Genomic DNA, 27,875 nt, shown 5'->3' with positions numbered 1-27,875 from the left:
GCTAATATCTACTATATGTACAATGTAGTAGAAATGTCGCTGATAATATACAACAATGAAGTTGAAAGTTTGTTTTTTCTGATGTTAAACAGCATCAGAGCATAGTTAATACCAGATGGGTGACCATTTAGGAATACCAGGTGCTGTATATGGGAGGATGGCCAGACTTAGTAAAATCTATAGTCATCAAAATCATCTTGTCCGATTGAGACTCAGACACAACTAGGAACGACTAGAAACTTTCTCCTTTAAAGAAAACCGGTTCAAATCAGCCAGGGTGCAACACACATCAGGACAATTACTATTATAGATATTCTTTTAAGATTTGAATTAAAATTGTATTTAATTAATCTTGCATGTTAAGGTTTATTTTTATTCAAATTTTTGTTTTGTTTTAAATGTTTAATTATCTAAATTTAGAACTAAAATAAAATTACCTTACAGTTAAAATCAAGGGTTATTTTATTTTTTTAGTCCAATGTCTGGCAACAACAATGGATTAAATATCACCCTGGACAATAGCCAGACAAAAAAAAAAAAAAAAATCTTTGAAGCTACTAATACCTCAGCTATTGTTTAATATGGTAGCCTACACTGATTAAAATCATACACCAAGAACCCCAAACAAATTGGACCCAAATATATTTTTTAGGGGTACTGTGCAAGATTGAGTATTTTAAAAGTTTGCACATTACATCACTGTGATATCATTTTGTATTTTTCTTTTGAAAAAGTTAACATTTTAAAATCAGAAGTATGTACACAAATACACAAAATGGTACTCAAAATATTAGTTTAAAAATTAAAAGAAAGACTCACCCACTGTCTCCAAGAATAATTACTTTAAGTAGCACCTTTTTTCGTGATGCCATCTTTGCTGCTGTGTCTACGACTCAAGATGGATCTATCTGGGGAAAAAAAAAAAAAAAAAAAAAAAGTTTTACATTTTGATACATTAAAACTTTTTTTTTGTAAAATCAAATTTGTTTATTCATGAACACTTTCACGTTCCATGCAGTCTTTAAAAAATCCATATCAGTTATTAGTCATCATACTAAGGATTATTTATAGAGAAGAAAAATAATTAGACTAACAGCAGTCATGGCATTAATAGATTTTCACTATCTAAATACTGGACCCTGACTTTAGGACAAACCAAAAGTTAATTTTTTTTTCTTGAACAAATACTTTATTTTCCATATTAAATTCAAAAATCTATTAATTATAGACATGAAGATATAATGGATTTAAGCTACGACAAGATATCATCCTTACATATTTTAAAGTTGATGATTTTAGATCTGACATCTTTAACTTTATCACCTATATTTTCTTTGTTTCAATTTCAAAATTGAATGTTTCTATGGCTTAGTTTTGTCTTTTGTAGGGCTTAACACTTTCTAGAGGATTTAATGCTGAAGCAAGATAAACAATTCATGGTATATTAATTTAACACAAATTGACATTTTTTATCAATAGTGAGAAGGTCAAGGGTTCATACATTTTCCAAACTGATTACAATAGTCTTTAGTATTAATCAAGTTTTGCATTACTAAAATATTTCATCTAGATGTGTTTTAAACTAGGTTTAAAGACTTTCTCTGCTAGTTTTCAGATTGTATGCAAATCAAATTGCAACAAAGAAAAAGACATTAGAACAACATGATATAGACTTGTGATTCATTTCAACTTTACAATTTTTTTTTTTTAATTTTAATTTTAAGAAAGCAGACCTATGAAGAGAAAAAGGCCTATAATAACACCAGTGGGCATGTTGCTTAAACCAGACAAAGCAATGTAGACGAAAAATAACCAGAAAGAGCAGAGATGTAAAAAATAAAATGAACACTGCAGTAAAAAGAGGAAGTCAGTCTTGTTACCACTCCAACAGTTAGGTCAAAAATCCGGTCACAAAAGGAGGAGTGGAGATCAAAGAATTGGGCAAGTAAATGAATAAGTGCAGAACAAAAAAAAAAAGGAGAGAAAAATTGAACTGTATATAGCTTTGATATAAATCATACACCATTAAATGACAAAATATTCAAACATGGCAATGTTGACTTATTGGATCCAATGGCTGCTAGTGGGTCACATGACTCGTGTTTATGTAAAACGAAACCTACTGAACAGTCACATCCGAGATGGAGGGGGGGGGGAGTATCAAGACAACTGAAAAGTCACCAAAAATATCAGAATAGGTCTGCAAGCATTTGAACATTGCATAGTATATTCTGGTTATATCAATTACGCATTCAATATTTTTCAGCATATGTATCTCCGGAGTAGATTTATTCCAGATATTGGTTTGATGGTTTTGTTTTCAGGTTAAATCCAGTAATTTTGGTAAAAGATTTCATGCTTCAATTTGTTTATATCTTTAAATATTTATTAATGGTATTTAGTTTGGTTGTTTTGTAGGGAAAAATTGTTTTTGTTTTTAACTTTGCAGGACATGATTGAGTTTTACAAAAGGAGAAAGAAAACCAACGTTTCATGCATTTTAGATCAGGAAGCCAATATCTCCAGTGTGATTTGGTAGAACCAGCCATATCGGATACGTTTCAATAAAGTGCAAATGTTAAGTTGCTTTAGAAAAAGAAAGTCAAATTTAAATTAATTTTTAAATCTTTTTCAACTGTACACATTTTGTAAATTATTTTTGTAACGGGGATTATGTCTGTCTTTGAATAATTCCAGAGTTGGCCAAAACATGTTATATTAGGGAAGAAATAAAGTGATTTTAAAATATCAAAATTTTCATAGGATATAAAAGCAATTTAAGGACACTTATTTCATGATTGGATAAAGATTTGCAGGTGTGATCCAGAACATCCTCAAGTTCAAATAAATAGAACTTCACATTTTCTGTAAATCATTAAGCATAGTATGATGTGTTTTATAGTTAGACAAAACAAAAAAAAACATTCCTTTATGGCATACACAGCTTGGAACCCCTAAACAATGGCAAGGCATACTTTTTTTCAACTTCTATTAAAAAATATTTTTTTTTAATTATGGAATTGACAGTATTAAAATGTTTCAGCATTTTTAAAACGTGTATTGGCCATGGAATCAGCTTAATTGAAGGTTTGCATTTTGGAAAATGAAACTAGCATGGAACAAATTTATTTACATGCTTCTATGGTGCGACATGGCTTCAAATTGTAAAAATTTTTATGACAAATGTGGGCACTACAGTATTTCACCATAAGCTTATATATAAAATTCGTTTTTCTGTGTCTGGTCACAGTTTGATTAAAGATACAAAAAGAAAAATTTTACTATTTCATTTATTTCTATATATAGTATGATTCTTGCAAAATATGATTAAGAGGTAACCTCATTTGCCTATTACATTAAGGAAAAGCGATTTTACTAAATAGCTGTATGTTAGTAGTTACTGCTTCTAGTGAGAATTGTTTTAAGTATTCTATTTAAGATTGTTATTTAGTCAATTTTAAATTATATTGATAATTTGATTTTTTTTTAGAAATGGGTCTAGAGTTATTTCCCCTGGAAACTTTGAAGAAAAAAAACAAAAACCCTTCACCAAATAAAATAATTTGGTAATCTAAGTTTCTAGCATGAAAAAATCCTGTGTAGACGGAAAAATGTTTTTCTTTTTTTTAAATATTTAAAAAAAAAAACAACAAAAAAAACAAAACAAAAAAAAAAAACATACGAATAAACTGAAAGGATTTCATTTGTTTGTTTTATTCTTGAAACCGTTATACAGAATCTTTGACAGTTCCAGGAATTGAAACTTACGTCACACTTTTAGAACCCTCCCCCCTCAAACAAATTGCAAATTTCCTTTATTTACAAAAAAAAAAAAAAAAAAAAAAAAAAAGTGCAAGGAATTCCATTTTGTTCTTAAACTTTTTGCAAGTCACACATGTTCATATTTATAAATATTTTTTCGGAGTCTTATAACATCATAAGTTGTCATGGTACAGTTGACAAAATCATTTACAAATTACCTTTTCTCTTCTTTTGCATTTCAGATTTGAGCCTACCTACGCAGCTAATTAAAAAAAAAAATTTTTTTTTGCAGTCACTCGGGTGCTCGCTGCTAATTTGTATTAAAACAAAAGTTGTTTTGATTCATTTATTGGGGGGGGGGGGGCAGCATATGGGCAACAAGAAGTGCTCAATATCCGGAGCATAGCTTCTCTTTGTATCCCTTCTGCTGAAATATCTGGTAGAGAGGGTATCACATACTTTTCTTTGGTTGATTACATTTACAGGTTTTTATCCATTCTTTTATTTTTTAAATTGCTATGGGGGCAGTGATTCTACACATGATGAAAAGGATTAATATCCTTAGTAAAACAGGTGTGTTCCAAAAACAGAACTTCATGCCAACCCAGGCAACGCCAGGTACTCATGCTAGTTATATATAATTCTATATATTAGATGTAAAAATGAAAGTAAATATGCATAATTAAAATATAAATAATAGATAATGGTGTTGCACTTGCATCTTCATGTATTCATTTTGGTTGTATGTATGTAGGAATGTGCATATATAAGAATGCCAGTGTAAAAATTACATGTGGATGGCTGACTGTGTCACATGTGCATATATCTATAATATAAAGCTGAATGTGTGTGTGTGTGTGTGTGTGTGTGTGTGTGTGTGTGTGTGTGTGTGTGTGTGTGTGTGTGGTCACAAATAGGCTCCTATATGGTTGACTATTTTAAAAAACTGATTACATATAATGATAGATGTATCGAGACACAGGAATGGGTATGTTTGATCTGGCAGAACGGTGGTTCATTAAAATTGTGGGGTCTGCGTTCGCGCCTGGTCCACAAAGTATGGAAATAAAAAATTTTAAAATTAAAAAAAAACGTTTACAAGTGTTTTTGATATAGATGTACATAATACTTTGATAAGTAGGTTTTAACTTAAATAGGGATGGTATAATAAAATTGTGGGGTCTGCGTTTGCGCATGGCCTCCATAGAATGGAAATAGGCACAAACTTTAATAAAGACTTTTCATATCTATCTGCGTAAGTATACTTTGATAATTCTGTTTCAGTTTGAAGAAATATGGTATAAAAAAATTATGGTGTGTTCGTTCGCACCTGATCTTCATAAAATGGAAATATGTCACAAAGTTTAACAAGTTTTTTTTAATATAGATCCACAGAATATTGTGATAAGTGTTTCAATGTGAACAGGTATGGTATAATAAATTATGGGGTTTATCTATTTTATTTTTACTTTCATCATATTTTGCTTTGGTTTTGATACCCCCAAATTCGAATCTATCTCTTTACAACCCTTCCTTTTCATAACCTATCATACTTTCATAAATCAGAGTCCATTTTCTGTAGGCTGTTTTTGAACCCAGTCAACGACGGGTACTTTTGCTAGTGTTTACAAAATTAGAATTGTTAACGAGGGCGTGTCGCATTGTTTAACAACTAGTTCTAAGTGATAATTTTCTGGGGTTCAATCCTTACTACAGGCAATAATAACTGAGAATAACATGAAATTTACACTTCTACTCAGCGATGTCTGGCGGAATGGAAATAATCTCTCTCCCGTGGATTGAATAAATGCTTCAGTCGGAAATTCTATATAGGTCGCCAAATCCGAAAAGCATCAATACAGAGTAAATGAAATAATTCTCCATAAAAATTAAAATAAAATATTTATTTTTATTTAACAATTATTGGTTATAATTTCTAAATTAATTTAAAGCTCAATTTGATTTAAAAAAAAAAAAAAAAAAAAAAAAAAAAAAATTACTTAAAACAACTTGAACTTCAACAAGAATACATATCACCAGTTCTGTTGCTGATATCTAAAAAATGTTTTATTTTCGGATTATTCAAACTACAATTTTCATCTTGAGTCTTATATTCGCAGCGATTCGAATGATGTAACTTCCAGCCTTTTTCATGTGCATCTTTTTGAAAAATCATCACAAAATGCATGCATCAATCATAACTTCTGTATACTTTGATAATTATGTTTCAGTTTGAAGAAATATGGTATAATAAAATTATAGTGTGTTCGTTTGCACCTGACCTTCATAAAATGGAAATATGTCAAAGTTTAACAAGTTTTTTTAATATAGATCCACAAAATATTGTGATAAGCGTTTCAGTGTGAGCAGGTATGGTATAATAAATTATAGGGTTTATCTATTTTATTTTTACTTTCATCATATTTTACTTTGGTTTTGATACCCCCAAATTCACAACCCTTCCTTTTCATAATCTATTATACTTTCGTAAATCAGAGTCCATTTTCTGTAGGCTGTTTCTGAACCCAGTCAACGATGGGTATTTTTGCTAGTATATATATATATATATATATATATATATATATATATATATATATATATATTATATACACATGGGTTTATATCATGGCTTGTGTATCATGCATATTTATATGCACATCAATTTCTGAGCTTACTTTGAGTAGATACGTGTATACGGACATGTCTACGTCTATGTAGTTATCCATTTTCCATTTCAAGTGCTTATTTATTTTATAGATTTATATGCAAGTGTGCTTCTATTTAATGTATTTTTAATACATGTTTAAGGTAATTATATATCAAATTTAAATGAAAAACATTTGTGCAAACAAGGAATAAAAATATATAAGTATGCTTGGAAACAGCTTAAAATTTGCAAGAATAAACTCCAAATTCTAAAACTTTTCCACCTCCATAATTAAATGAATATTAAAGTCTTGTGTTTGGGAGGTAGGAAAGTTTCAGAATTTTAGGTTTATTCTTGCAACTTTTATTTTCAAGGATTGCATACATTTTTATTCCTTGTTTAAACATTTAATGAATAAACAATGTAAATTTTATTTCTCATCATTTCAATGTGTCTTACATTAATGCTCTATCAATAATATCGAACACCCCTTTATCACGATAGCATCTAATATAAACATTTATATTATTCAATTAAAATTATTTCCTTTTCTTTAATAGACTCGATTTCCTGCACAAATCCTTGACATTTACTATGAGTGTCTTCTATTCTTAAGATGACCAACGGAAGTTCCATATAAATTCAAGTTCGACAAGACACACATGGAGGTTAGATCAGCTGAAATGCAAGAACATTCAAGATGAGAATCATAGTTGTATATTCCCAATATCCCTTATTGTTCCTATTCATGTTTTTCCATAGACTATCTCTACATCAGCCATTCAAATTAATCCTTTTAAAACCAACGTTAACAATTAGATTGACCTAAAACTTTCATTCACAAAATATAGCATAAAAGATTAAACTGTGCATCACATGATTAAAAAGTGATTCATAAACGAAAAAATAAAAATAAATTGTCAAAAATGTATGGCATTGAGTAAAGAATAGTAATATAGACACGTACACAGACCAAAAAAAAAAAAAAAAGTGAAGTTGTACAACCGAATCCTCTACTCTTTATAATTACGACACACACACACACAATGATGAAATCAACCAACCAGTGATTTTAGTGTTAATAAATTAACATTTAAAATATTCTATGGCATTTGTGGTCATCATTTCATACCAAAGTAGATCCCAGCTATGAAGAAAAAATGATTTCTTTGCACGATTCACTCTAAAAGCTCGGATAAAATTGAACATGCTACTTACTGATGAGTTTTTTTATTTAAAATTCCACAAAAATTAATTTGAGGGTTTTATTATTTATGTCCGTCAGCTTGACCAGGCATAAAACAGCAATTAAAAAAAAATCTCAACTATATTAACACCAAAGCAGATTGGGCTTATTTAATTCAATATGACAATATCTTAATATCATACACAAGAATGGCGAAAATATGATTGGACATTGGTTTATGATTAAAGTCTTAAGGGTTTCTTACTAACTTGACCCCACATTATAATTTAAGGAAAGTAGAAAGGTTTGATTTTAGCAGCTTTGCAACTCTTGCTTCCCTTATTCTATTAGTCCTCATATTTTTGACAAAGAGGAAAGGATTGCTGTTTTCTGGGTCAAAATTTATTCCATCTAACATTTATTGTTGGCTAGTTTTTAACCTTGTATATATATATATCTATATCACACACAAATTTTTGTCAATAGAAAAGCATCTGATGTCACTAGGAAGCTCAACAGAGACACAGTCCAAAGGTGAAGAAACCATAAAAAATGCTTTATGACTAAGCATTTTTAAGGGGGGGGGGTATTTAACTTATTGTATTATCTTTTTATGAGGAGTAGGTAATGTATCAGTTCTGTTATTAAGACTGTCCTCTGGTGAATTAACTCTTCCTTTGAAGTAAGGGAACATTCTATTGAGGAAGGGAGACAGAATCCGTTCTGTTGTCATAATATACTCAGAGGCATTACATTTTCCTTTTATAGGGTGATTCTTCCAGGTAATACCTCCTCTTTTTGGGGGGAAGGGCAACATTGTATATATTTGTATACTCATGCTATAATTTTTCCATGATTATCGTTGAAGAGGGGGAGGAGCATTTTGAATGGTAATATTCACTCAGTCATTACCTCCTCCTCCGGCGGTCAGTGTAGTATGTCCACCATGATACCATCCTTACAGGTTAACAAAAATATACGACTGGATGAAGCATAAATTTGCTAATCTATCAATCAGTTTACAATTTGAGGTTTGAAGAATGTTATTTCAGAATAAGTTACGCATGAACACACACACACAAAATGTATCAGAAAAGATACATATACTAGCAGGACCTGTGGATATTCCACAGGGAAACTCATATGTAATATATTGATGTTGGCATTCTGTAGATGCTCAGCATAAATGGAGATGCTCTGATATCATTGTAGCTCTTTTGTTAAAACTGCAAAAGTATTTATCTAAGCGAACAGGGATGCTTGACATAGCTCAGTCCTAAAGTCCACTTTAATATGTTATATTAATTCTTGCAGAGTTTGTATATAGAGTTAATATTCTATCGATTTTTATATATTATAAAGTTGCGATTTCAAAAATAAAATATATCCGTATGACTGGGGTGTATCAGTTTGAACTGAAACCAAAACCAAAACTTATGAAAAAATAAGTGTATGTACATAACTGGAATTTCTTCAGCTATAATCGAAACCGAAACCAAAACTTATGAATTCTTGGCAAAATTATTTATTACAAGAAATGAAAGTCCATAACAATTAAATGACAGTCACCCAGATGTAAGCCTTATACACAAAATAACACACACGCTATCCTATTATTACATAGATTCCTTCCTGGCATTGAAGATAGAAGTGAAACTCCAACTCAGAAGCACCTAAGAATGTGTAGAGCAAACTTGTTGAATGACATTTACAAATGTTACTGTTAAGATTGAACTACAAAATAAATATCAGTTGTCTTAATATTGTTCAGGAGGTAGCTTGAGATGAATAAAAGGTGATATTAAGATTTTCGGTCCGGGATTACTTCATTATTAGTACAATGTAACCTAATACAATGTGCATAAAGACTGCTAACACATACTAACCTTTAATGCCAAAAAGAGAAAGAACTTAGTAAGATAGTTTTTTAGTAATTCATTAGGCGAGGGAACTATACCAACGTTTTTCAATTCTTTTTATACTTGTAGAAGGTCTGAAATAATGTTTAAGTCTCATGGAATATTCAATTGAATATTGATAGCTTTTTCTTTTCTTTTATAAATTTGCACAAAAAAAAAAAAAAAAAAAATTCTCTGGAAGCTGATTTAAGTAAAAATTAACTTCTTAGCATTACTAACCAGCAGAGTGTTAAGGTAAAAACAAAATTAGCGGCAGATAAACACAAAAACGGATATACATTTGAGTTTCTAAGAAAGATACTATCCTAACAGCTGTGACATTGATAAAAATCAAACATTAAATTATCTTATTGGATTTTTAAAGTCCTGAATAGCATTTAAGTTGACAAACCCAACTGCTTCTGACAAGCCAATTTTTTTTTTATTTGTTATTGTAATACCATGTTATTGGCAATATAATTACTCCACTATAATTTATTTTCAAAACTATCTGGTCCAAACAATGATATTTTAAAACTAATTACTGGAAAATAAAATTCAGCATGTGAAATTTACTTTTTAATTGTATATTAAGAGTTGTTTCCTTTATAACCAAAAATTTTTTAGTCTGTATAGATTTAAAAAAAATTTTAAATGTAAGAGTCAACCGAAATGAATTCATTCTATTCCAGAGTAAACGCTGGGTGGGTACAGCTAGTTGTAGAAAAAAAAAAAAAAGGCAACCAAGCATGCAAGGTCCCCTCCATGAGGGGGAAAAAAATTTTACTTTCACTATGACTCATGTTTGTGCAAAATTTATAAAAATCTAAGGTGTGGTTATTGAGAAAAGTGCGAACAAATGAACAGATGAATGATTTGGAGGCAATTCTGCCCCTATAATGACCCCACCCCGGGGGAGGCAACTAAAGTTATTTCAGAAAAATCTGTTTTGGCATTCAAAAAATTCAAGGAGTGATTGTTATGAAAAATGAAAAATCAGGAGTGAATTATTGGGTTCAATCCCTCCTTTGTCAGAGGACCAAAAACTTTTTTACTATTTGTGTAGAAAAAAAAAAAAAAAAATCTGATGTTCTCAAGCAAACAATGACAAAAAAAACAAACTTGTCTGATGATATCAAAAAAGGTAATAGATGATATTGATGTAAAACGTTATACAAGTAAACATTTTAAAAAAATGTTTTAAAATCCAAGTTAGACAGGGTAATTTACTTCTGAATGTATAAAGCTATTTACCTCCTTCTCATGTCAAAAGATGGGACTAGTTTGGAAGGGGGTGGGGTTGAAACTCCTGTGCACAAAAAGTGTATGCACTACGGCCCACAAAAAATTTTGACCCCCCCCCCCTGCACTGTTTGCATTCCCCAGTAGGACTCCAGACAATTAGCAATAAACTAACCCTTTCTCAAAGTGTGAAAAGGTAAAACCTGGAAGACTAAACCTTAGAACTCTAGAATCATACTTCAACTTGACAGATGAAAGATCAGTTAGCTTCAAAATAGACCAGACTGTACAATTGTCGAAAATATATCCTTGATTGATATGAACAGCCCAGTCTCTGTGCAAAACTGAGAAAGCTAAATTTCTGTAGTTTTTCTCTTTTGCTACACAATTTAAAGCAGAACTTTAGATAGACATGACTTCATCTTCAATTTAAAGATAATTTGGATTGCTTTTGTTGTTTAAAGAGTATCAAAAACAGATAGTCTTTTTTAGTTAATAAAATCCATATGTTCTACCTCAAATTATTTGTGCAAGAAAATAAAGTACTTTTTGGTAAAATAAAACTGAAGTTTGTTTGAAGCATTGTGTATAGTGTAAAAAGTGTAGGGTATTTATATGATAATGCAATATAAGGTTAAAGATAATGTGAGAGTTGGTAGAAAATTACACCAGGCAAAAGGGAGACAATCTAAAACCTGTTTATTTCATAAAAATAGTTTTTTTTTTTCTTCTATACATGTACAAACAGACTGAGACGTTCTTCGTATATAGATTTCTCTAAATTTATCTAAAAGACAAAAAAATTGATTTATTTTAATTTTTAAGAGAAAAAGATATCAATTAAAATGGTTGCTCATAAAACCTTATTGGTATAAAAATATCCGTAAGTGACAAGAAATCTGGTAACGATATCAACATTAACAGATGTTTTTTTTTTTGTATATACATCAAAAGGAGATAACCAACATGGTTTAGAGTGAGAAAATAAATATACTGAATTCTCTTCACTTTTAATATCGTTTATTTTTAGGATTATTTTGATAAAATTTAAATGAAAATAAAATTTAAGCTCTTCTTTTTCCCTGTTATTTTTTTCAGCCTCTTTCCAAGTCAGGGGGTTACTATTTTTAGTAAACAGTGATTTATTTTTTTTCAATATTCAAGTTTTCAAATTTGATGAATGCGATACTGTACATCTATGTATATAAACAGTTCCATCTTAAACAAAATGGCTATTTATCAATAGGGTAAGCTTAACAAAGGGTTTCAAGTTGTCTTTAACAAGTAAGATAAAGTTGAAAGCTTTATAACGGGACCGATACCGCACCAACCACACCGGGTGTCCTTAACCTCGTCTGATTCCACCCAATATGACAGGTGTTCTTTCGATCGTACATTGTCCCGTCACAAGTTGGCCTGTTGATCGTCTTCACCCACTGTGTTTTCATGGTGGGGCGCTTTGCATCTCGATCGAATCGTCTCCTACCTTGTGTAGGTAGTCTCCGGGTACATCAATCACTCCGCTGGTCCTTGCGGCTTGCTGCAAAATGAAGAGACCTCACTACAAACAGAACTCTGGTTTATAGCAATAACAAACTATTAATTTCATTATTTCATGACAGGTACTGTCTAAATTGAGGTGACTGACTATAGCAGTGAAACGATGTAAGACCAGACCAGTAAAATCACAGATTTCCCATTAATACAGGCTAGTTAACATCATAATATCAGGCCCTGAGGGCTCCCAAATCGGGAGCGCTTGACCAGCCAAGCTGTTCAGTTTGCTGGCTACGACTACTCTTTTTAGAATTCCTTTTTCTAAATCCAACCCCTTTCCCCATCTCTCCTTCAGAGAGTGGTTACAAACACCCTTTCTTTCTCTTAGAGCTCATTTCTACCAAACCTCAACCCCCACCTGCACTGAGGTTTTTACTTATCAAATTAGGAGTGATTAGTCACTCCAGGTCGAACAACGTCCGGCGGCGACTCTCTCCTTGACCCCCATTCTAAGTTGTCAGTCTTAATCAGCCAAGAATCTCTGGATCTTTTCATACCTCTCAGAGGTTTTAAAAACAACTTTTCATGTTAACAGATATATAACGACAATGAGATAAAAACAATTTTTTTCTCTTTCTGACAAAATCCCATAGACATTTCTGTTTTGTCCCAATCAGACATCAACACCCCCTCCTCCTCTATCCCGTCCGGTCAACCCCCCCCCCTCTCACCGCAATATGCACCTCGCTGCATGCATTCATGACACCAATAGTGTCATAGCTTTAGTGATTTGAAATATTTCCAATTTTCATGAAATTTGAATCATTCTCCAAATTACAGTTTCTTTGTATATTAAAAAATTTTTAGTAATGCAAAAAGGTATAGCCTAAACAGTAAATCTTACAAAATTGATTTTTTTTTAATAATTAAAAACTTTGAATTTAAAACCATACATCATCTAAACTTAAAAATCTGTTTGTCATTATGAATAGATCTTTCATAAAAAAAAAATCTGTTTCTGTCATTATGAAAAGTTTTACGTTTATTTGAGGTTTTAAAAATCAAATTTTTGACTATACAGAAACAGACTTTTAGGTTTTGATTATGCTGTAGTTTTAAATTAAAATTTTGCAATAAAAATAAAAAACTGAGCCCCCTCTTTTTGCTCTGTAACCATAATATAAAAATTGTTGACATGGCTTGTCTTTTTAAGGACACTGTAACAGGAGAGAACATGTGTGACATAGAATTTCACCATGTCACTATCTAAAATTCATCCTTACAAATTACATGACTAGTTATTAAGCAAGCTATATACCTATAAAGTTGAGGGTTTTCTTTTTCTTTCTTCTCGCTCTGACATTGATATTAAAAGCCTACTTTTTCTATTTAAAAATTAATAAAATAAACTACTTAATATATACTCAGTTATGGACATGCAAGTGACTTCATGAAGTTTAACTAATTTGCATATGCCTTTGATAAACAAGCATTAATTATTCATTTTTTATGGTTTCTTTTTAGATGATTGGTCTTATTTAACCATTACACTTAATTCTATTTATCCATAGTTTCATTATACATAATTGCGTAGAATTTAAGATAAAAAACATTCTAACAAACAGATCTGTTTTATACACAACTCAATGTTTGGCTTACAGACTTGAAACTTGATATATATCAAGTTTCAACTCTGTAGACTAAATATTTGGACCTTGAATACTTTTGATTTGGGTTTTAGCCTGAGGAAATAGCTAAGGGATAAAAATTGAAAAAAAAAAAAAATGTTGACCTTGGCAAGAGTAAATAGACTAATTTCTGAGCATGTATACACATACATTTTTAGCTTAAACTCTCCATTTTTAGCCTTTTTTATCCATCTGGTGATAGCTCAAATGTTAACGATGAAAGTTGAAGCACTGCATAAGGCTGGAATGCTGAATATTTTTGTTTCAATTTCAGCTGATGGCACCAAAATAATTTTTTTTAACTATTGAAATCATTACTATTGGGTACAATAATAATCAGTACAAAATTTGGTCTATAATAAATACAAAATATATATGAAGTAAAATATATTTAAGCCTATTTTGCAACTGGGCAATGCTAGCCAGCCTGTTAGTCTAAGCTAAAGCAATTATTAGATGGTAAAATACCTGTTTCACATTTCTATAGAAATTACCTTCAAAAACAATTTCAACAGTACTGATCATAATCCAGGTAAGAAATTGTGCTTGCTATGAAAAGCAGAGTTTATCAAGATATTTTTTGTATCAATTTCCTTTATGACAAGTATCCTAGTCAGTGGGAGCTGCAGACTTTCAGACTGTTTGCATTACATCCGCCAAGTTTGCTATTTAACAAATAATATCTAATGCAACAATAGGTGTGTGGTGTTGAATATCCTCTCTTCAGCAAGCCCTTCTCGCAAGAGGTCTTCACGGATTCAGGCATCAAGACAAATTCATCAGAAGCCACCATCAATCAGATTCCACTTTGGGTCTGGAAAAAGTGATGTAATGGTCAATTCAAAACATGGTTCAGAATAGTAAAGCAGGATGCAGAATTCATTATCGGTTCACATATTTACAGTGTTTGCCGATGGAATCAAGACCCTCATTCAGGGCTGTACATCCATTGAAAGGGGTCAGCTTAAGTGACCTAGGATGAATGTTGTCATAAATCAAGTCAACAGATACTATTATTAAAGACAGGATGATAAAATAAGTTGTCTTTAAAAGTACATACAACACGGAGTTAAATGACTTTAAATATCTCTTTTGTAATCTGTGCAACTATCTATGAAAAAAGGGTTTAAAAGAAACTAAAAACTAATCTCAACTTCAAACAAGGTATGTGCATATATTTTTGCCGTTATCATAGACTAAAACCGGGTAGCCTTAAATATTCATGTGTCCAAGAATCATTATTACGCTCAAGTTTGAAGTGTCATTTTTATCACTAAATGCCCAGATTGCATTGATGTATCCATTCTTGTTAATTCTTTTAGAACTTCATTAGATAATGGAAAATTATAAAACTACCATCAACTCTGTGTTCCCTATAGAAAAGTTAGAGAATCTAACTAAAATCTAAAAATGTATTATATAAAATTAACCAGTGAAGATAATGGAAGCATTTCTGAATCTTTAATTACACCTTTTGTTTAAAGGGAAATACATTGTGATACAAGTTGGCCTATTTTTTTTTTTTAATTCTTTTTTTAAATACTCAAATTATTTTCAATGTAGACATCCTTAAAATATATCCTATCTTGAAATTTATAGATATAAAATTCTCCAGAGAAGACAATGAAAGTAGTCCTAAATCTATTACTCTCTATGTGCCGCCATCTTAAAGGGAGCATAAGAGAACTCCCATAAAATTTCAAATATGTATATCCAAGTTGAGTGAAATTTAAACCCTATGTACAATAGACTAATTCAGTTTTCCAATGTTTCAGCTTCTGACAATATTAGGGACCAAGCAAGAAAAGGGGCAATAAAAACAAAGTAATATAGTATTGTGTGCAGTGAAAAAAGTGCATAATATTCCTTCAATCTCGAACAATGTCAGATCTTCCTGGTAGTCATATATAAAATTGATTTTTCCCCTCTATACTTTCATGATTAATAACTGTTTTTATTACAAGCTAGATAATTATTAGGATGTCCCAAAAGTTTGTAAACATTTGCGAAAAATTGAATTTTTATGTAATTTTTCATTGTTTTTGTGTTTAGTGTTATAGTGATCTTTATCTTTCTATTCCAGATGGCAATTGATAAAATTAAGTTGCTAGCTTTGATCTGTTACTGCTGTAAGTGGGGTCTTTCAACCAAGAAAGTTGTAGAAGAGATTTGTGTTGCTGAAGGAACAATTACATATATGGTGATCTTAAAGTGGTACAAGCATTTTGATTCTGGAGACATGAGTTTTAAAGATAAGCTTCGTTCGGGACATGGATGATGGAGACTCAAAACTGGGTTGGACATTGCGCCTTCATTGAGGACTCTAGAACTGATTGATGAGCTTGAAATTGGCAAATACACAATTCACTGATACTTGAAGCAACTTGATTTTGTTCAGAAAAAGTTGCGCCAAAATCCACACAAACTCACAGAAGCACAAACCAACAAAGGAGTTGAACTTTGCTGTCAGCACTCCATTGGAAGTGTATTGTTACATCAGATGAGAATTGGGTCTATCTGGTCCAGCGCAATCAAGACAAGCGATGGGTTCAAGAAAGGCAAGAAACACCGGCAGTTCCAAAACAAGATCGATTTAGCAAGAAAGCCATGTTTGGAACTTTCAAGAAACCATGTATTTTGAGTTGGTTGCGAATGATTGTGCCATAAGTGCTGAACTTTAAACAACTGGAGCAGGTCTACAAAAAGTTGAAGCAAACATACCTGGCTCTGATCAACCAAAAGCACGCTTTGATGCAGCAGGACAATGCTAAGGCACACACTGCCAGGAAGACCAAAGACAAGTTTGAAGAGCTGGATGGCATTGAGGGTCTGCCACATTCAGCCTATAATCCTTACTGTCAAGTTTTGATTCTGGTTTGAGATAGTTGCTTATCTAACTGTACTGATGAGCTGGGATACAGTAAAACAGTACTGTATGTGGAGGACATGTTTATATGTAATTAAACTATGTACAAAAGTAATAACAAATAGGCTCTCTAGCTCAATAGTGTAATACTAGACCTATAAATATTTTTCTTGATAATTTAAAAGAAACAGACACTCAAGTAGTTACTCATTTTCAAAATGTTATTGGCAACACCTTGCATATAACTGTTAGGCCTAGTGTTTTTTTGGGGGGAAAAAATGAATACCTGCTGTGTTAAGAAAGGTCCTTATTTGTGGGTTGTGAAACTCTTGTCAAATTGATTTATGTGCTGATAAAGCAGAGTTGTGCAAAATTATAATTGATGAACTATTATATATGCAAACACTGAGACTAAAACAATTGTACACAGTGTCACCAATAAAAGATCAACATTTTTAAAATAACGATTTTAGTGTGTTACTTTTAACACAGTATCTTTAAGATACCACCGCAAGGTAAAATACCAGATTGAGAAACTAACGCAGTCTATCCTTCTCTAAAAGGGTAGATTGGACTCTCTTAAGCCATGGAAGGCACCCCATCTAATGGCGGCGCCATGATAAAAAAATACCCTTGATAGTCCTGGCAAAGCATCAAGTATTCAGCTACTGACAAGATTTGAATTACACTATAAACTCGTGTAGCGAGTTCAATCTCAGCTACAGCTGTGCTGGATGGATGGATCTTTAAGAAAAATATATGTAATACAGAAAGAGGAGAAAAATGTCCAGTTTATGCATTTAATTTTGTAGGTCAACCAGTTAATGTGCTATATTTCGAGACAAAGGTTGTGAGTTCAAAGCCCAGTCTAATCATTTTTACTACAATTTTGTCTCAAAATGAAGTTGAACAGTTCAAATCACAACATTTAGTTCTACTTTTTATTTTTCTATAATCTATATAATTTTTGGAAATTAGGAACTCTGGCAATGATGGTGTATAGAATGAAAATGGAATGTGCATGAGTGAGTTTATATATTTATAGAAAGAAAAACTACAAAAAATTCTTCTGTCAGATACTTTAGTCTGTAATATATATTATATATAATAGCAATTATATAGAAGACAGTAATATGCTGGTATACATTTACTTGTCTTTACTTTTTACCTGTACTTATATTTGTTTATTCGAATCTCGCTAGAGTCAGTCAGTCACTGACGAGTCGTAGACAACAAAACCCGTGTCAGTGAATAATTATATTTTAAGAACACTTATATATATATATATATATATATATATATATATATATATATATATTACATACAATTATATAAATGTGTATGTGTGTGTGTTCCTTATAGACTCAGAAACGGCTAAACAGATTTTCTTTAAAATTTAAAGAACTTTAGTGTATAAGTCTGGGAGTGATACTAGTTAAGTTTTGTCTGAGAATATTCCTGATAATTACCGATAATCAAAACCATTATTTTCATTTATCAGTAAAGCCATTTTTTCCATGTTGTCGCTTAGCAACAATGATAGAACAACGGGCTGTGAAAATTCTACTGTAAGTAAGTTAATAGCATTTTTTTTTTCTTGCATGTCTATAGGTTCAAACTCTGCATGTAAATTTATTTTTCTTATTAACTGCAAAGAATTTTATAAGACTTGAAAATTTACGTTTATTTTGCATTTGTAGAATTATCCTGCACGTAAATTTCTTAATGGTTTTTTTTTTGCTAACTGGAAAGAAGTTTATATAAAATGATTTTATCAAAGAAACAGTAGGTCCTCTAGAGTGCAATGTAGAATAACACATTTTGGACAAAGTTACTGCCTAGAGACATGTGAAGCTTCCTCCCAAGCGATTTCAATGGCAATAAAAATATAGGAGTGTGAAATATTCACTGATCATCATTCAATCCCGGACAACGTCGAGTCTCCCTGCTAGTATATATTTTCACTGGACTTATTTACTACACTATCTACTACATTTTATCTTTCTCTACTCAACTTTTATCTATTTTATCTTGAACAATCTGTATCCATCTAATCCCTCTGCTCACTGAATATGCAATTTACCCCATTTACCCAGCCATTATTTTATGCTTCCTCACCCCCCCCCCCATCCCTTATAGCTCTTGGTTTATCGAAAGTCCCCAACTAACTGGATTCACTTACATTAGTTTAATACCCCCAGATTGCCCTGCTCACCCCTCACACACAGCAGAAAATTAATACCCCCCTAGCTAGATGTTGCATTGAACTGTTTGCAGCCTAGCTCCTTAGTCCCTCTTCTGATGAGAAGCATTAGGCTTCAAAATACCTTAGTATAAAGAGCATAAAAACACCTCCAATTGAGGTTTTCCTTATTACATTAAAAAAATGTATACCAACATATGATCGTCTTGTCTATAACTGCTATTATATTTAAGCTCCACTTCACATGTTGAGTTTTATATACTTCTTTAACCCTCTTCTAATTATATATATATATATATATACACTTGTCCATGAATACTTTTATTGTAGGAAATAAAAACAAGTCGCTTACAGATAGCTGTAACTCAGTTTTGTTTATTAAATCCCTTTTGTTTGATAGATTTTCACAAGTATAGATATATATTAAATAGTTTTGTTTTTTTCTTGTTTAATTGCAGGATTAGAAATTTATGTAAACTCTTGTTGGCTTTTTCAACCAAATAAAATTTTGAAAATCAGTTGAGAAATGCTGTTATTTAAAAAACATCTGCAAGAATGACGTACTGTTTAAAACTGATCTGAACCCTTTTATGCATTGTCCTTTTTCTTGCGTGAATTGTTTTCATCCACATAAATGAAAATACATGTTAATAATGCTTGTTTAAATACGTTCGTTGCAAGATGTAAAAAAACAAACAAAACAAGCTACTTACAAATAGCTAGAACTTATTGTTTTATTAAATCTCACAACTGAATTTCAGACTAATAAAAAGCTTACCCTTATCTGATTGGAAACCACTCTTGAACTTAGGCTTACAATTTCACTACACCCCCCCCTCTTCACTTTTTTTTTTTTTTTTTTTTTTACTATCTTTCAAGTTTCAAATTTGTGATTAATTTCACCTCAAATTAGTGATCATGTAAAAGAAATGCAAGCTTAGCTAAGTAAAAGTCATAAATCCATGATAAACATGAAAATTATATTTAAAAAGAAATTTTCTTGCATTTGATAAGTAATTTTTCCTTACTCTACAATAGCCAATTTTTTCTTTTTTGTATCCTGCTTATTTTAGTTTTTTTTTTTTTTGGAGGGGAGGGGGAGTACATTTAAGGGAGTAAGGGTACATTGGTGAAGCGGTCTAAATAGTAAAGTGCCCACCTTATTCAGCATGCTGCCTAGAATATTTACTACATAATTAATGATTGGGTCATTGGTTTAGGAGCGAATCCTATACATATATAAACATATGGACCCTTAACTGTGTATATGCGACTTCTTATCAAGTAAAATATTTACTTGGAAATACTTTCATTGAATAAAAATATGCCATTCCTAATTAATTAGTGCAGATATGAATTTGTCATGTTTATTATCTATGAAAAAACAGCTGTCCTATTTGAAAACTGATCTTAGATGAAGAAAAGATTGGATAACACTAGGTTTCATAGGGATAACACTCATGGCTAAAGTATCAGCACCAACAGTTGTGATGAAGAAGGCAGGGCACTAAACATGTTATGGCTGAACACTAAACAGCATGTAAGATTTTAAAAATGCTGACATCTGCACACTTTCAACTAAACATGCAAACCTAGAAAAAGAAAATATTAAAAATTGTTGAAACTGACTTTTTTTTCTACACTAAAAGGTCTAGCAGCTTTACAGAAAACTTTTCTATACATTCAATACACTGCTAGAAACCTTTTCACACCTAATAATGATTAGAAATAGAAGTGATGAAATTTTGAAATACTTTACTGCAAGCAACTTTTCTTTTACTGACCTTAAAAAAACAGACTGTGAGAGTGAGATAGAAGAGCATATTTTTCCAACAAGAGCCAACGAGACTAGTTCAGGAGGAGAGAAAGACAAATCACTCGGTTTACTAGTCTTATATAAATATACAATAGAAAAGCAATAAAAACATGTTAAACATTTCTGAGATTTTTTATTTTCAAAAACACTTGTTTAAAAGTCAAACCTACTTTTAAAAAGACCTCGTTTTCTAAATTGAACGAAAAAGAAAATCAACCATGTAGTTGAAAAAAAGAAATAAGTAAAACTGGCAAAATAAAATTCAATAAAATATTCACATCATCAAGGGCTGTAAAACACCATAAAATTTTTTGGTGCAAGTTTAAAATTGCACTTATGGAGATAAGCAAAGCAAAAATCATTGTGTAATAGAATGAAGATGGTATATATATAAAAAAAAAATTCAAAAATTGATCAGTTTTTCATTTAAGAAATCCAAATTTTACACTTTTTAGCGATAACCTATTGTCACGGCCATATTTCCAAAATGTACCCATTTTAATTTTCTTCAAATGTTTTAAACTGACCCTTCTATAAAAAAAAAAAAAAAAAAAAAAAGTTTAAATTTGTATATTTTTTCTTCAGAAAATAAAAAATGTTATGTTAATAAATTTGTTTAATTTGTAGGTTTAGTGTTTTAAAAAAAAAAAAAAAAAAAATTAAAGCTAACCTATCCTTAAAAAACTAATATCAGTTATCTGCCCTTGCTTTTATTCTATGGCCACTAATTTTTCTCCCTTATCAAAAACTAGTAGGATTTGATTTTCTTGATGAAGAAAAAAAAAAAAAAAAAGAAAAAAACTTCGATCAAATTATGTGATCTTAATATTTAAAAAAAAAAAAAAAAGAAAAAAAAAAAGGAATATAAAGTCAATATGGCATTATGGGGTGCACAAAATAACATGAGGTTTCTAATTCAATCAGAGGCAATACTGCAATCTTCCTGCTTATTTGATAAAAATACATGGCAGTTCACTATGGATTTTAGTATCATTTATTACAAGTCATAATGTAATTCTCATATACATTAACAATATGCAAGCTTATAGAACTTTGGTCTGATAGATAAAGACATTAAGGTTATTCTTCTATAAGACAGTTTCCATGCTAAATTGTCGCCGTCAGCATGCACACATGTTTGAGTATGCAGCACCTATGTCATTTTGGTCAGCTCGTCAACATTCCACATCCTTTCATGTGGAAGTAGCAATAGCAGATTCCCTAGTTTCCAAGTTCTCTATCTCATCCAATGGATTCTAGATATCGGATTTCCGTCAATCCAGTTGGCCTCGACTGAGAGGATGGCAAACAGCCCGACTATTTCCCCCATTACAAACGGCAAGCTGGTTATATGGGATACAACTGGTGTCCCTCCCATGAATAACAAAATCGGTAAAAACCCTGGACATGTAGCAGTACACAAGCAATCACAATATGCAAGTCTTTTATAGATTTGTGTTCTAACAAATTGCTGTGGAGACAAGTGGCACAATCGGCCTTGCCGCATGCGACTTTAATAGTTTCAGTTTATTAATGATGTGCCACACTGGAAACCGTTATTGAGAAATTACCAGCACTTCTCCAGTGGAAACAACTCTAGTCTGTTTTTGGTCTACCAAGTCAACAGGATATCTAGTTAAAACTTCCGGATATTTGGATATTAGTTTTGAAAAATGGCATTTTATTAATTACCTATTACTTGTTATTTATTGAATAAATTTATTTTGCATTAAAATAAAAAAATTAATGAACATGATGGATTTATAGAAATATCAGTAAAATTCACAAATTTTAGTTGAAAAGTTTGCGCACAAATTAGAAAGCCTTTAAATTTTATAAAATTCTGTGTTCATGTATACTCAGATTAATTTCTTAGATGTTAATACTAGACTAAAAAAAAAAAAAAAAAAAAAGAAAATGCAGTACAATGCTCACTGATCAGATTGATATACTATCTGAAATCTGACCAAACGCCACACATCAGATCCGACCATTTTCTGAAAGCACCACTTACTCAACATGGAGATTATCTTGAGGATAAGTCGGTTATGTTGATATCCGCCTGGATAAACAATTGCAGAAGCAGGATCTCTAAAGTCGCAGGAAGATTGGCTGGCCAAGAAAACTTGAAAGCAACCGATTAGAAAAGACTGAACAGAGTAGAATTTGGAGACAGCTGACACGCTGAACAGTAAGAAGTGGTAAGAGCTTGCGTAGTATCAGAAAATGCCACTCAACTCCTAAACAAAAGAAAAGTGATGTCACTTGAATAGGAGTTTACTGAAGACTTTTTAGATGGCAAAAGTTTTTTCTCAGTATTGAATATTTAGATAAGGTTTAGAAATCTAATAAAGAAAAACTAGTTCTACTTGTTCTTTTCAAACACTAGTATGTTCCCCCTCAACTAGGGATTATAAATAAAATTAATAGTTCAGTGTTTTTAACATTCTTCTTAAAACTTCTCACAACTAGTTCAATATAATCGAAAGAAACTAAGCCTAATTTCAGTGTAGTTTTTGAAACGGTTGTCAGTAAGAATGAAAAAAAAAAAATTATTTTAAATAAAACTTACAAATACTCCATTTTCTTTAAAAGCTGCATCTTAAAATTAGATGTTGCTTTTTTTCAAGTGGTCCGCATGTGTATGTCAGTATTTAGGTAACTATTTGAAGCATATTTTTTTAGATCTACCCAGCATTGTATGGGAATCTTTACTCTTAACTTCCACTTTTGAAACCCCCCCCCCCACTTAAACCATGCAGTTTTTTTTTTTTATTAACGAAATGGTCTGCCAAAGAATCAAAAGATTTGAAAAATTAATTAGTTATTGAAAAAATACATTTTAACAACTTTATTATACATAAATGGAATCTACATTTTTTACCATGTTTTAAAATGAAGCAATACTATTCTTTAAAAATTACCCCTTTCAAATACGTACCATTAGTGACATGGCATTCTTGGATTCAGATGTAAAAGTTCAAGTTCTCCACGAGTTCTTGAAGCATATTTACTGGTATTGCCTCAATTTCGTTTGCAATGCATTCTTTGAGAGCCGGAACTGTTCTAGGTGGGTCACTTTTGAACACTTTCGTTTTAAGATAACCCTATGAGAAGAATTGTCACAAGCAATGAAATCGGGTGTATAAAGGAGCCAAAGGATATTTCTGTTGAGAGAAATGACAACCTAGAGATAAAGCATTAAGGGAATGGAAATTTTTGCTCAGACTTGTAGCTCCATCTTGTTGGAAAAGTTTTTGCTCACTCACTGCAAAACGGGCAAGTCGAGGAGTGAAAAAGTTATTTATCATCTCAACATAGCACTGAGCATTTACAGTGACTGCATTAGCAGCCTCATTTTTATAAAAAAAATAAAAAAGGACAGATAATGCCTCTTGCAGACATAGCACACCATACTGTTACTTTATAAGCATGAAGAGACTTTTCATGAAGCCATCTTTTGAAGGTAAGGTTTACCCTCACTTCCACAATGCTACCCCATTGCTGCTTAAAAAAAAAGGTAAAGAATGTAGATTCCATTTATGTATATAATATAGTTAAAATCTTTTTTCAATAATTAATTCATTTGGGAAATCTGATTCATTAGCAGACCCTGTACACACGCACATAATATATATATATATATATATTAGTTGAAAATTTTATGACAAACAGACCATATTTTTACCAAGCATGATGAATTAAAAGTATGAAAAGGCTAACCAGCCAGTTTTGAACTTTGCTCAACAGAGCTAAATAGATTGAGGTTAAGAGAAACATGAGAATTACATCTGGAGAAGAGAAAAAAATCAAACTGGAACTACATTTAGTCCAAACATTTTCTCTTTGCTTGCAAAGAGATGTATTTCAAAAGTTATTAATTATGGTATTGTTTGATCTTTATTAATTGATTGTTATAAAACTAATTTTGTATAGGTAATGTTTTCATTTCTATTTATAAAAAAAAAAAAGAAAAAAATGGCAACACTTCAAAGGCCATAAACGACTAAGTTCTCTGATTCTTTCTCCTCTGATCTTGATCACGTGGTACAATGGGGAAAGGTGGTTGGTTAATTTTAATGCATCCAAAACCAAGCTTCTATCTTTACATCATTAACGCTCTGATCTCTATATGGCATCAATCGAAATGACTGGCTCTCGTCTTTGGAAAGCACTGTTTTGACAAGCTTCTGGGTCTGACTTTTACTCACGATCTGAAATGGAACACATACATCAAATCCGTTGCCAAAGTCGGTGGAAAAATGGTGGGATTATTCTACCACTCCAGTAGATATTTTACTGCCGATGCAATTCTCTACCCGTGTAAGAGCCAAGTACGTCCCAGGATGGAGTACTGTTGCCACATCTGAGCAGGGGCTGCTTGAAAGACCTTAGCCTGCCTTGACAGAATTCAAAATAGACTTTGTAGTGTAGCTTAGTGGGGGGATGCTCTTCTCTTCCCTGCAGCCTCTTCGCCACAGAAGAGATGTTGCGAGCATGTCTGCTTTGTTATTTTCATGGCAAGTCCTCGTCTGAGCTCCAATTTATGGTCGGTCTTCGCTAAACTTTCATGGAAAACACTCGTTCAGCTGAAACCACTATCAATAATTTTCTCCCACTATCTGTGCCTAAATCTAAACCTAGAAGCTTTGTTCATGGAATCCTTCTAAAAACTAGAATTCTCTTCAGTTTACCTGCTTCCCAGCTGACTACAATATGGTTGTCTTCAAGTCCAATTTAAACAAGTTCTTGAGAAAGTTCTACAACCTTGCAGTCCTTGAAAACAAGCTACTGGAATAGGAAGCTGTATTACAAGGAGGTATTAAAACAGTGAATCCACCAGTGCCCGCCTCTATCAAGAAGTAATAACTAGTTGATTTCATTTCAGAGGTCCAATGAGGCCCAACACTGGTCATGATAGTTGCAGAGGAAGCCAATGCCTGCCAGTAAACGCAAATAACTGCCTAAATTTAATTTTGGAGCAGTCCAATGGAGGCCAATACCGGTTATAACCACCAGAGACAGTTGTAAAGGCAACTACGGTCCACCTGTAAACACTAGTAAATGCAAGTAACCATCAGTCTACACCACAGGCATCCTATGACAGCCAGTGTCCACCAGTTGAAGACTGAACACAGACAATTCCGGTTAGGAGCATTCCAATGGAGGCTGACACTGATCAAGAATTTCAGTTGCAAAAGCAGCCAGTGCCCACCAGTACTCGCTCCAAACCAGCATTTATTGTCAGTAACTCTCAGTGCTGACAATTAGTGATTTCTCTAACTGCCACTGCCAGACAATGGAAGCCAGAAGATTTTATTTTGGTAACTGCTGCCAGTGCCCACTATTTTCCACAGCCGCCAGTGGCCCCCACTAACAACTGTAGTTTAATTTGTTTTCGGGAGGGGAGGGAATCCTTTACCAAATCTGTTCTGGCTTTGTGTTATACTTCTGATCAATGCAAAAAAAAAAAAAAAAAAAAAAAAAAAAAATATATATATATATATATATGATAGTAAAGCCTACAGCAAATCTTGTGAAACTTGCCATCTCACTGTAATTTCACACACCCAATTCAGATTTTCATTCTATGTACATGAAATTGTACATAAACATGAATCAATTATTTTTGTTGTTTTAAACATACAAAGAGTATCCAACATTGTTCTGTTACTTGAGGTAGCATCACTTGAAAAAGGTGTATCTAGAAATTTGGCTGCAAATGTAGTTCAATGCTAAAAGGATCATATGCATTCTCACAGCTTGCTCTGTTGTCATCTGCCTGCATTGTATTTAGAACCGCAGAACTTTGGATATTGGCAACTTAGAGATTGGTGTCATTGATCGGTCAACAATGTCTTTTTGCCTTGGTACAAGAAAGCGTTGTAATCTGTGAGTTTATTGTGTCAGGCTTAAGTTGTCAGTAAGCAAGCAGGAATTAATTTTTGTATATAAAAAGAATATTTGTTTTTCATAAAATACCTTATGAAATACTGTAAGTTCATTCCAACTTAAATATAGGATACACTTATAACCTCAAATTCTACATCCTTCAATTTCATTCAGTTATTGTTTACTTTTTAAGTCCTCAAAAATCTGTTATACAAAGACACCTACATTATGACTAATTCAATGGAGCTATAGGTGTACCACAACCCACAAACATTAAAATGTTCATAATTAAAAAGTGTCCAGCGTTGCATGCACAAAATGACACATCCGAGTATTTTTCAACAAAATATTGCTAGTCATCATTTGGTCCTGATATTATAGTATAAACTTTTTATAAGTTTTTATATAGTTTGTCTTGTTAAAAAAATCCAACTTTCGTTTTGGTTATTAATGCGAAGCACAATAAAGATTACTGGTATACACATTGCTATTCTACATATGGCTAGATGAGGAGAGTGGATGGAAAGCAACTCTTTCTAAACAGCATTAGTGCAAAGATAATAAATCACAACACAGTATGGTCGATTTTAGTCTGCAATGGTACCCATTATATCAATCAGCCTATGCGAGTTTTTGAAAATCACCAATCCTATTTAATTGGCTTTTCCCTTACGTAAATATTCAAATTTTATTAAATTACATTGCTTGGGAACAAAGATTATTGTATACTCCGGCTTTCAATTTCAATCTTTTACATTACCCTTTTTCTTTAAGTTTTTATAATTTTTAATTAGGAAATAATGAAAGGACATTTTCTTTCTAACTCGAGTCACTAATTTGGTCACTATTGATCTCCAAATGCAGTATTTGACTTTACCATAACCCGTTCATACTAAAATCAGAATTCCTTTGCTACTATTAAAGAAGAAGGCATACACAGATCAACAGAGAATATGGTGTGCTTCTCCATTCTCCTATCTTATTTCTTCTTTGAGATGAGAAGCAAACAGATAAATGTAGGTTTACTTTCTTCACACACTGAAATCTAAACAAAAACAGATAAAACATTAGGAGCCATGAAACAGATTGTCTTAATTCACAGCCAAACTACTTGTGGTGTCTTTAAAAGATTTAAGTTGAAAAATTTTGAAGTGTTAGCTTTGAGAGATACGTCCTCT

At 31.9% G+C, this 27,875-nt stretch overlaps 1 protein-coding gene across 2 annotated transcripts in view; it reads right to left on the bottom strand.

Annotated features, from left to right (window-relative positions):
• The window catches only part of LOC145252640 (ras-related protein Rab-7a), an 86,414-nt gene that overhangs the window by 45,961 nt on the left and 12,578 nt on the right, over positions 1 to 27,875 (bottom strand). Inside the window, exon 2 of one of the 2 annotated variants that reach the window (XM_080112375.1) lies at positions 820 to 908. In XM_080112375.1, the coding sequence (XP_079968501.1) occupies positions 820 to 872 (53 nt within the window). In that variant the 5' untranslated portion in view covers positions 873 to 908. The remainder of the gene's footprint in view (positions 1 to 819; positions 909 to 27,875) is intronic. The other variant, XM_080112376.1, reaches the window with a different exon arrangement.

The sequence above is a fragment of the Euprymna scolopes genome, chromosome 29 (genome assembly GCF_053919585.1).
Source record: "Euprymna scolopes isolate OS-2025 chromosome 29, ASM5391958v1, whole genome shotgun sequence".
NCBI lineage: Eukaryota > Metazoa > Mollusca > Cephalopoda > Sepiida > Sepiolidae > Euprymna > Euprymna scolopes.
Note: the sequence above shows the minus strand (reverse complement) of the source record. Positions and strands in the feature narration are given on the sequence as shown.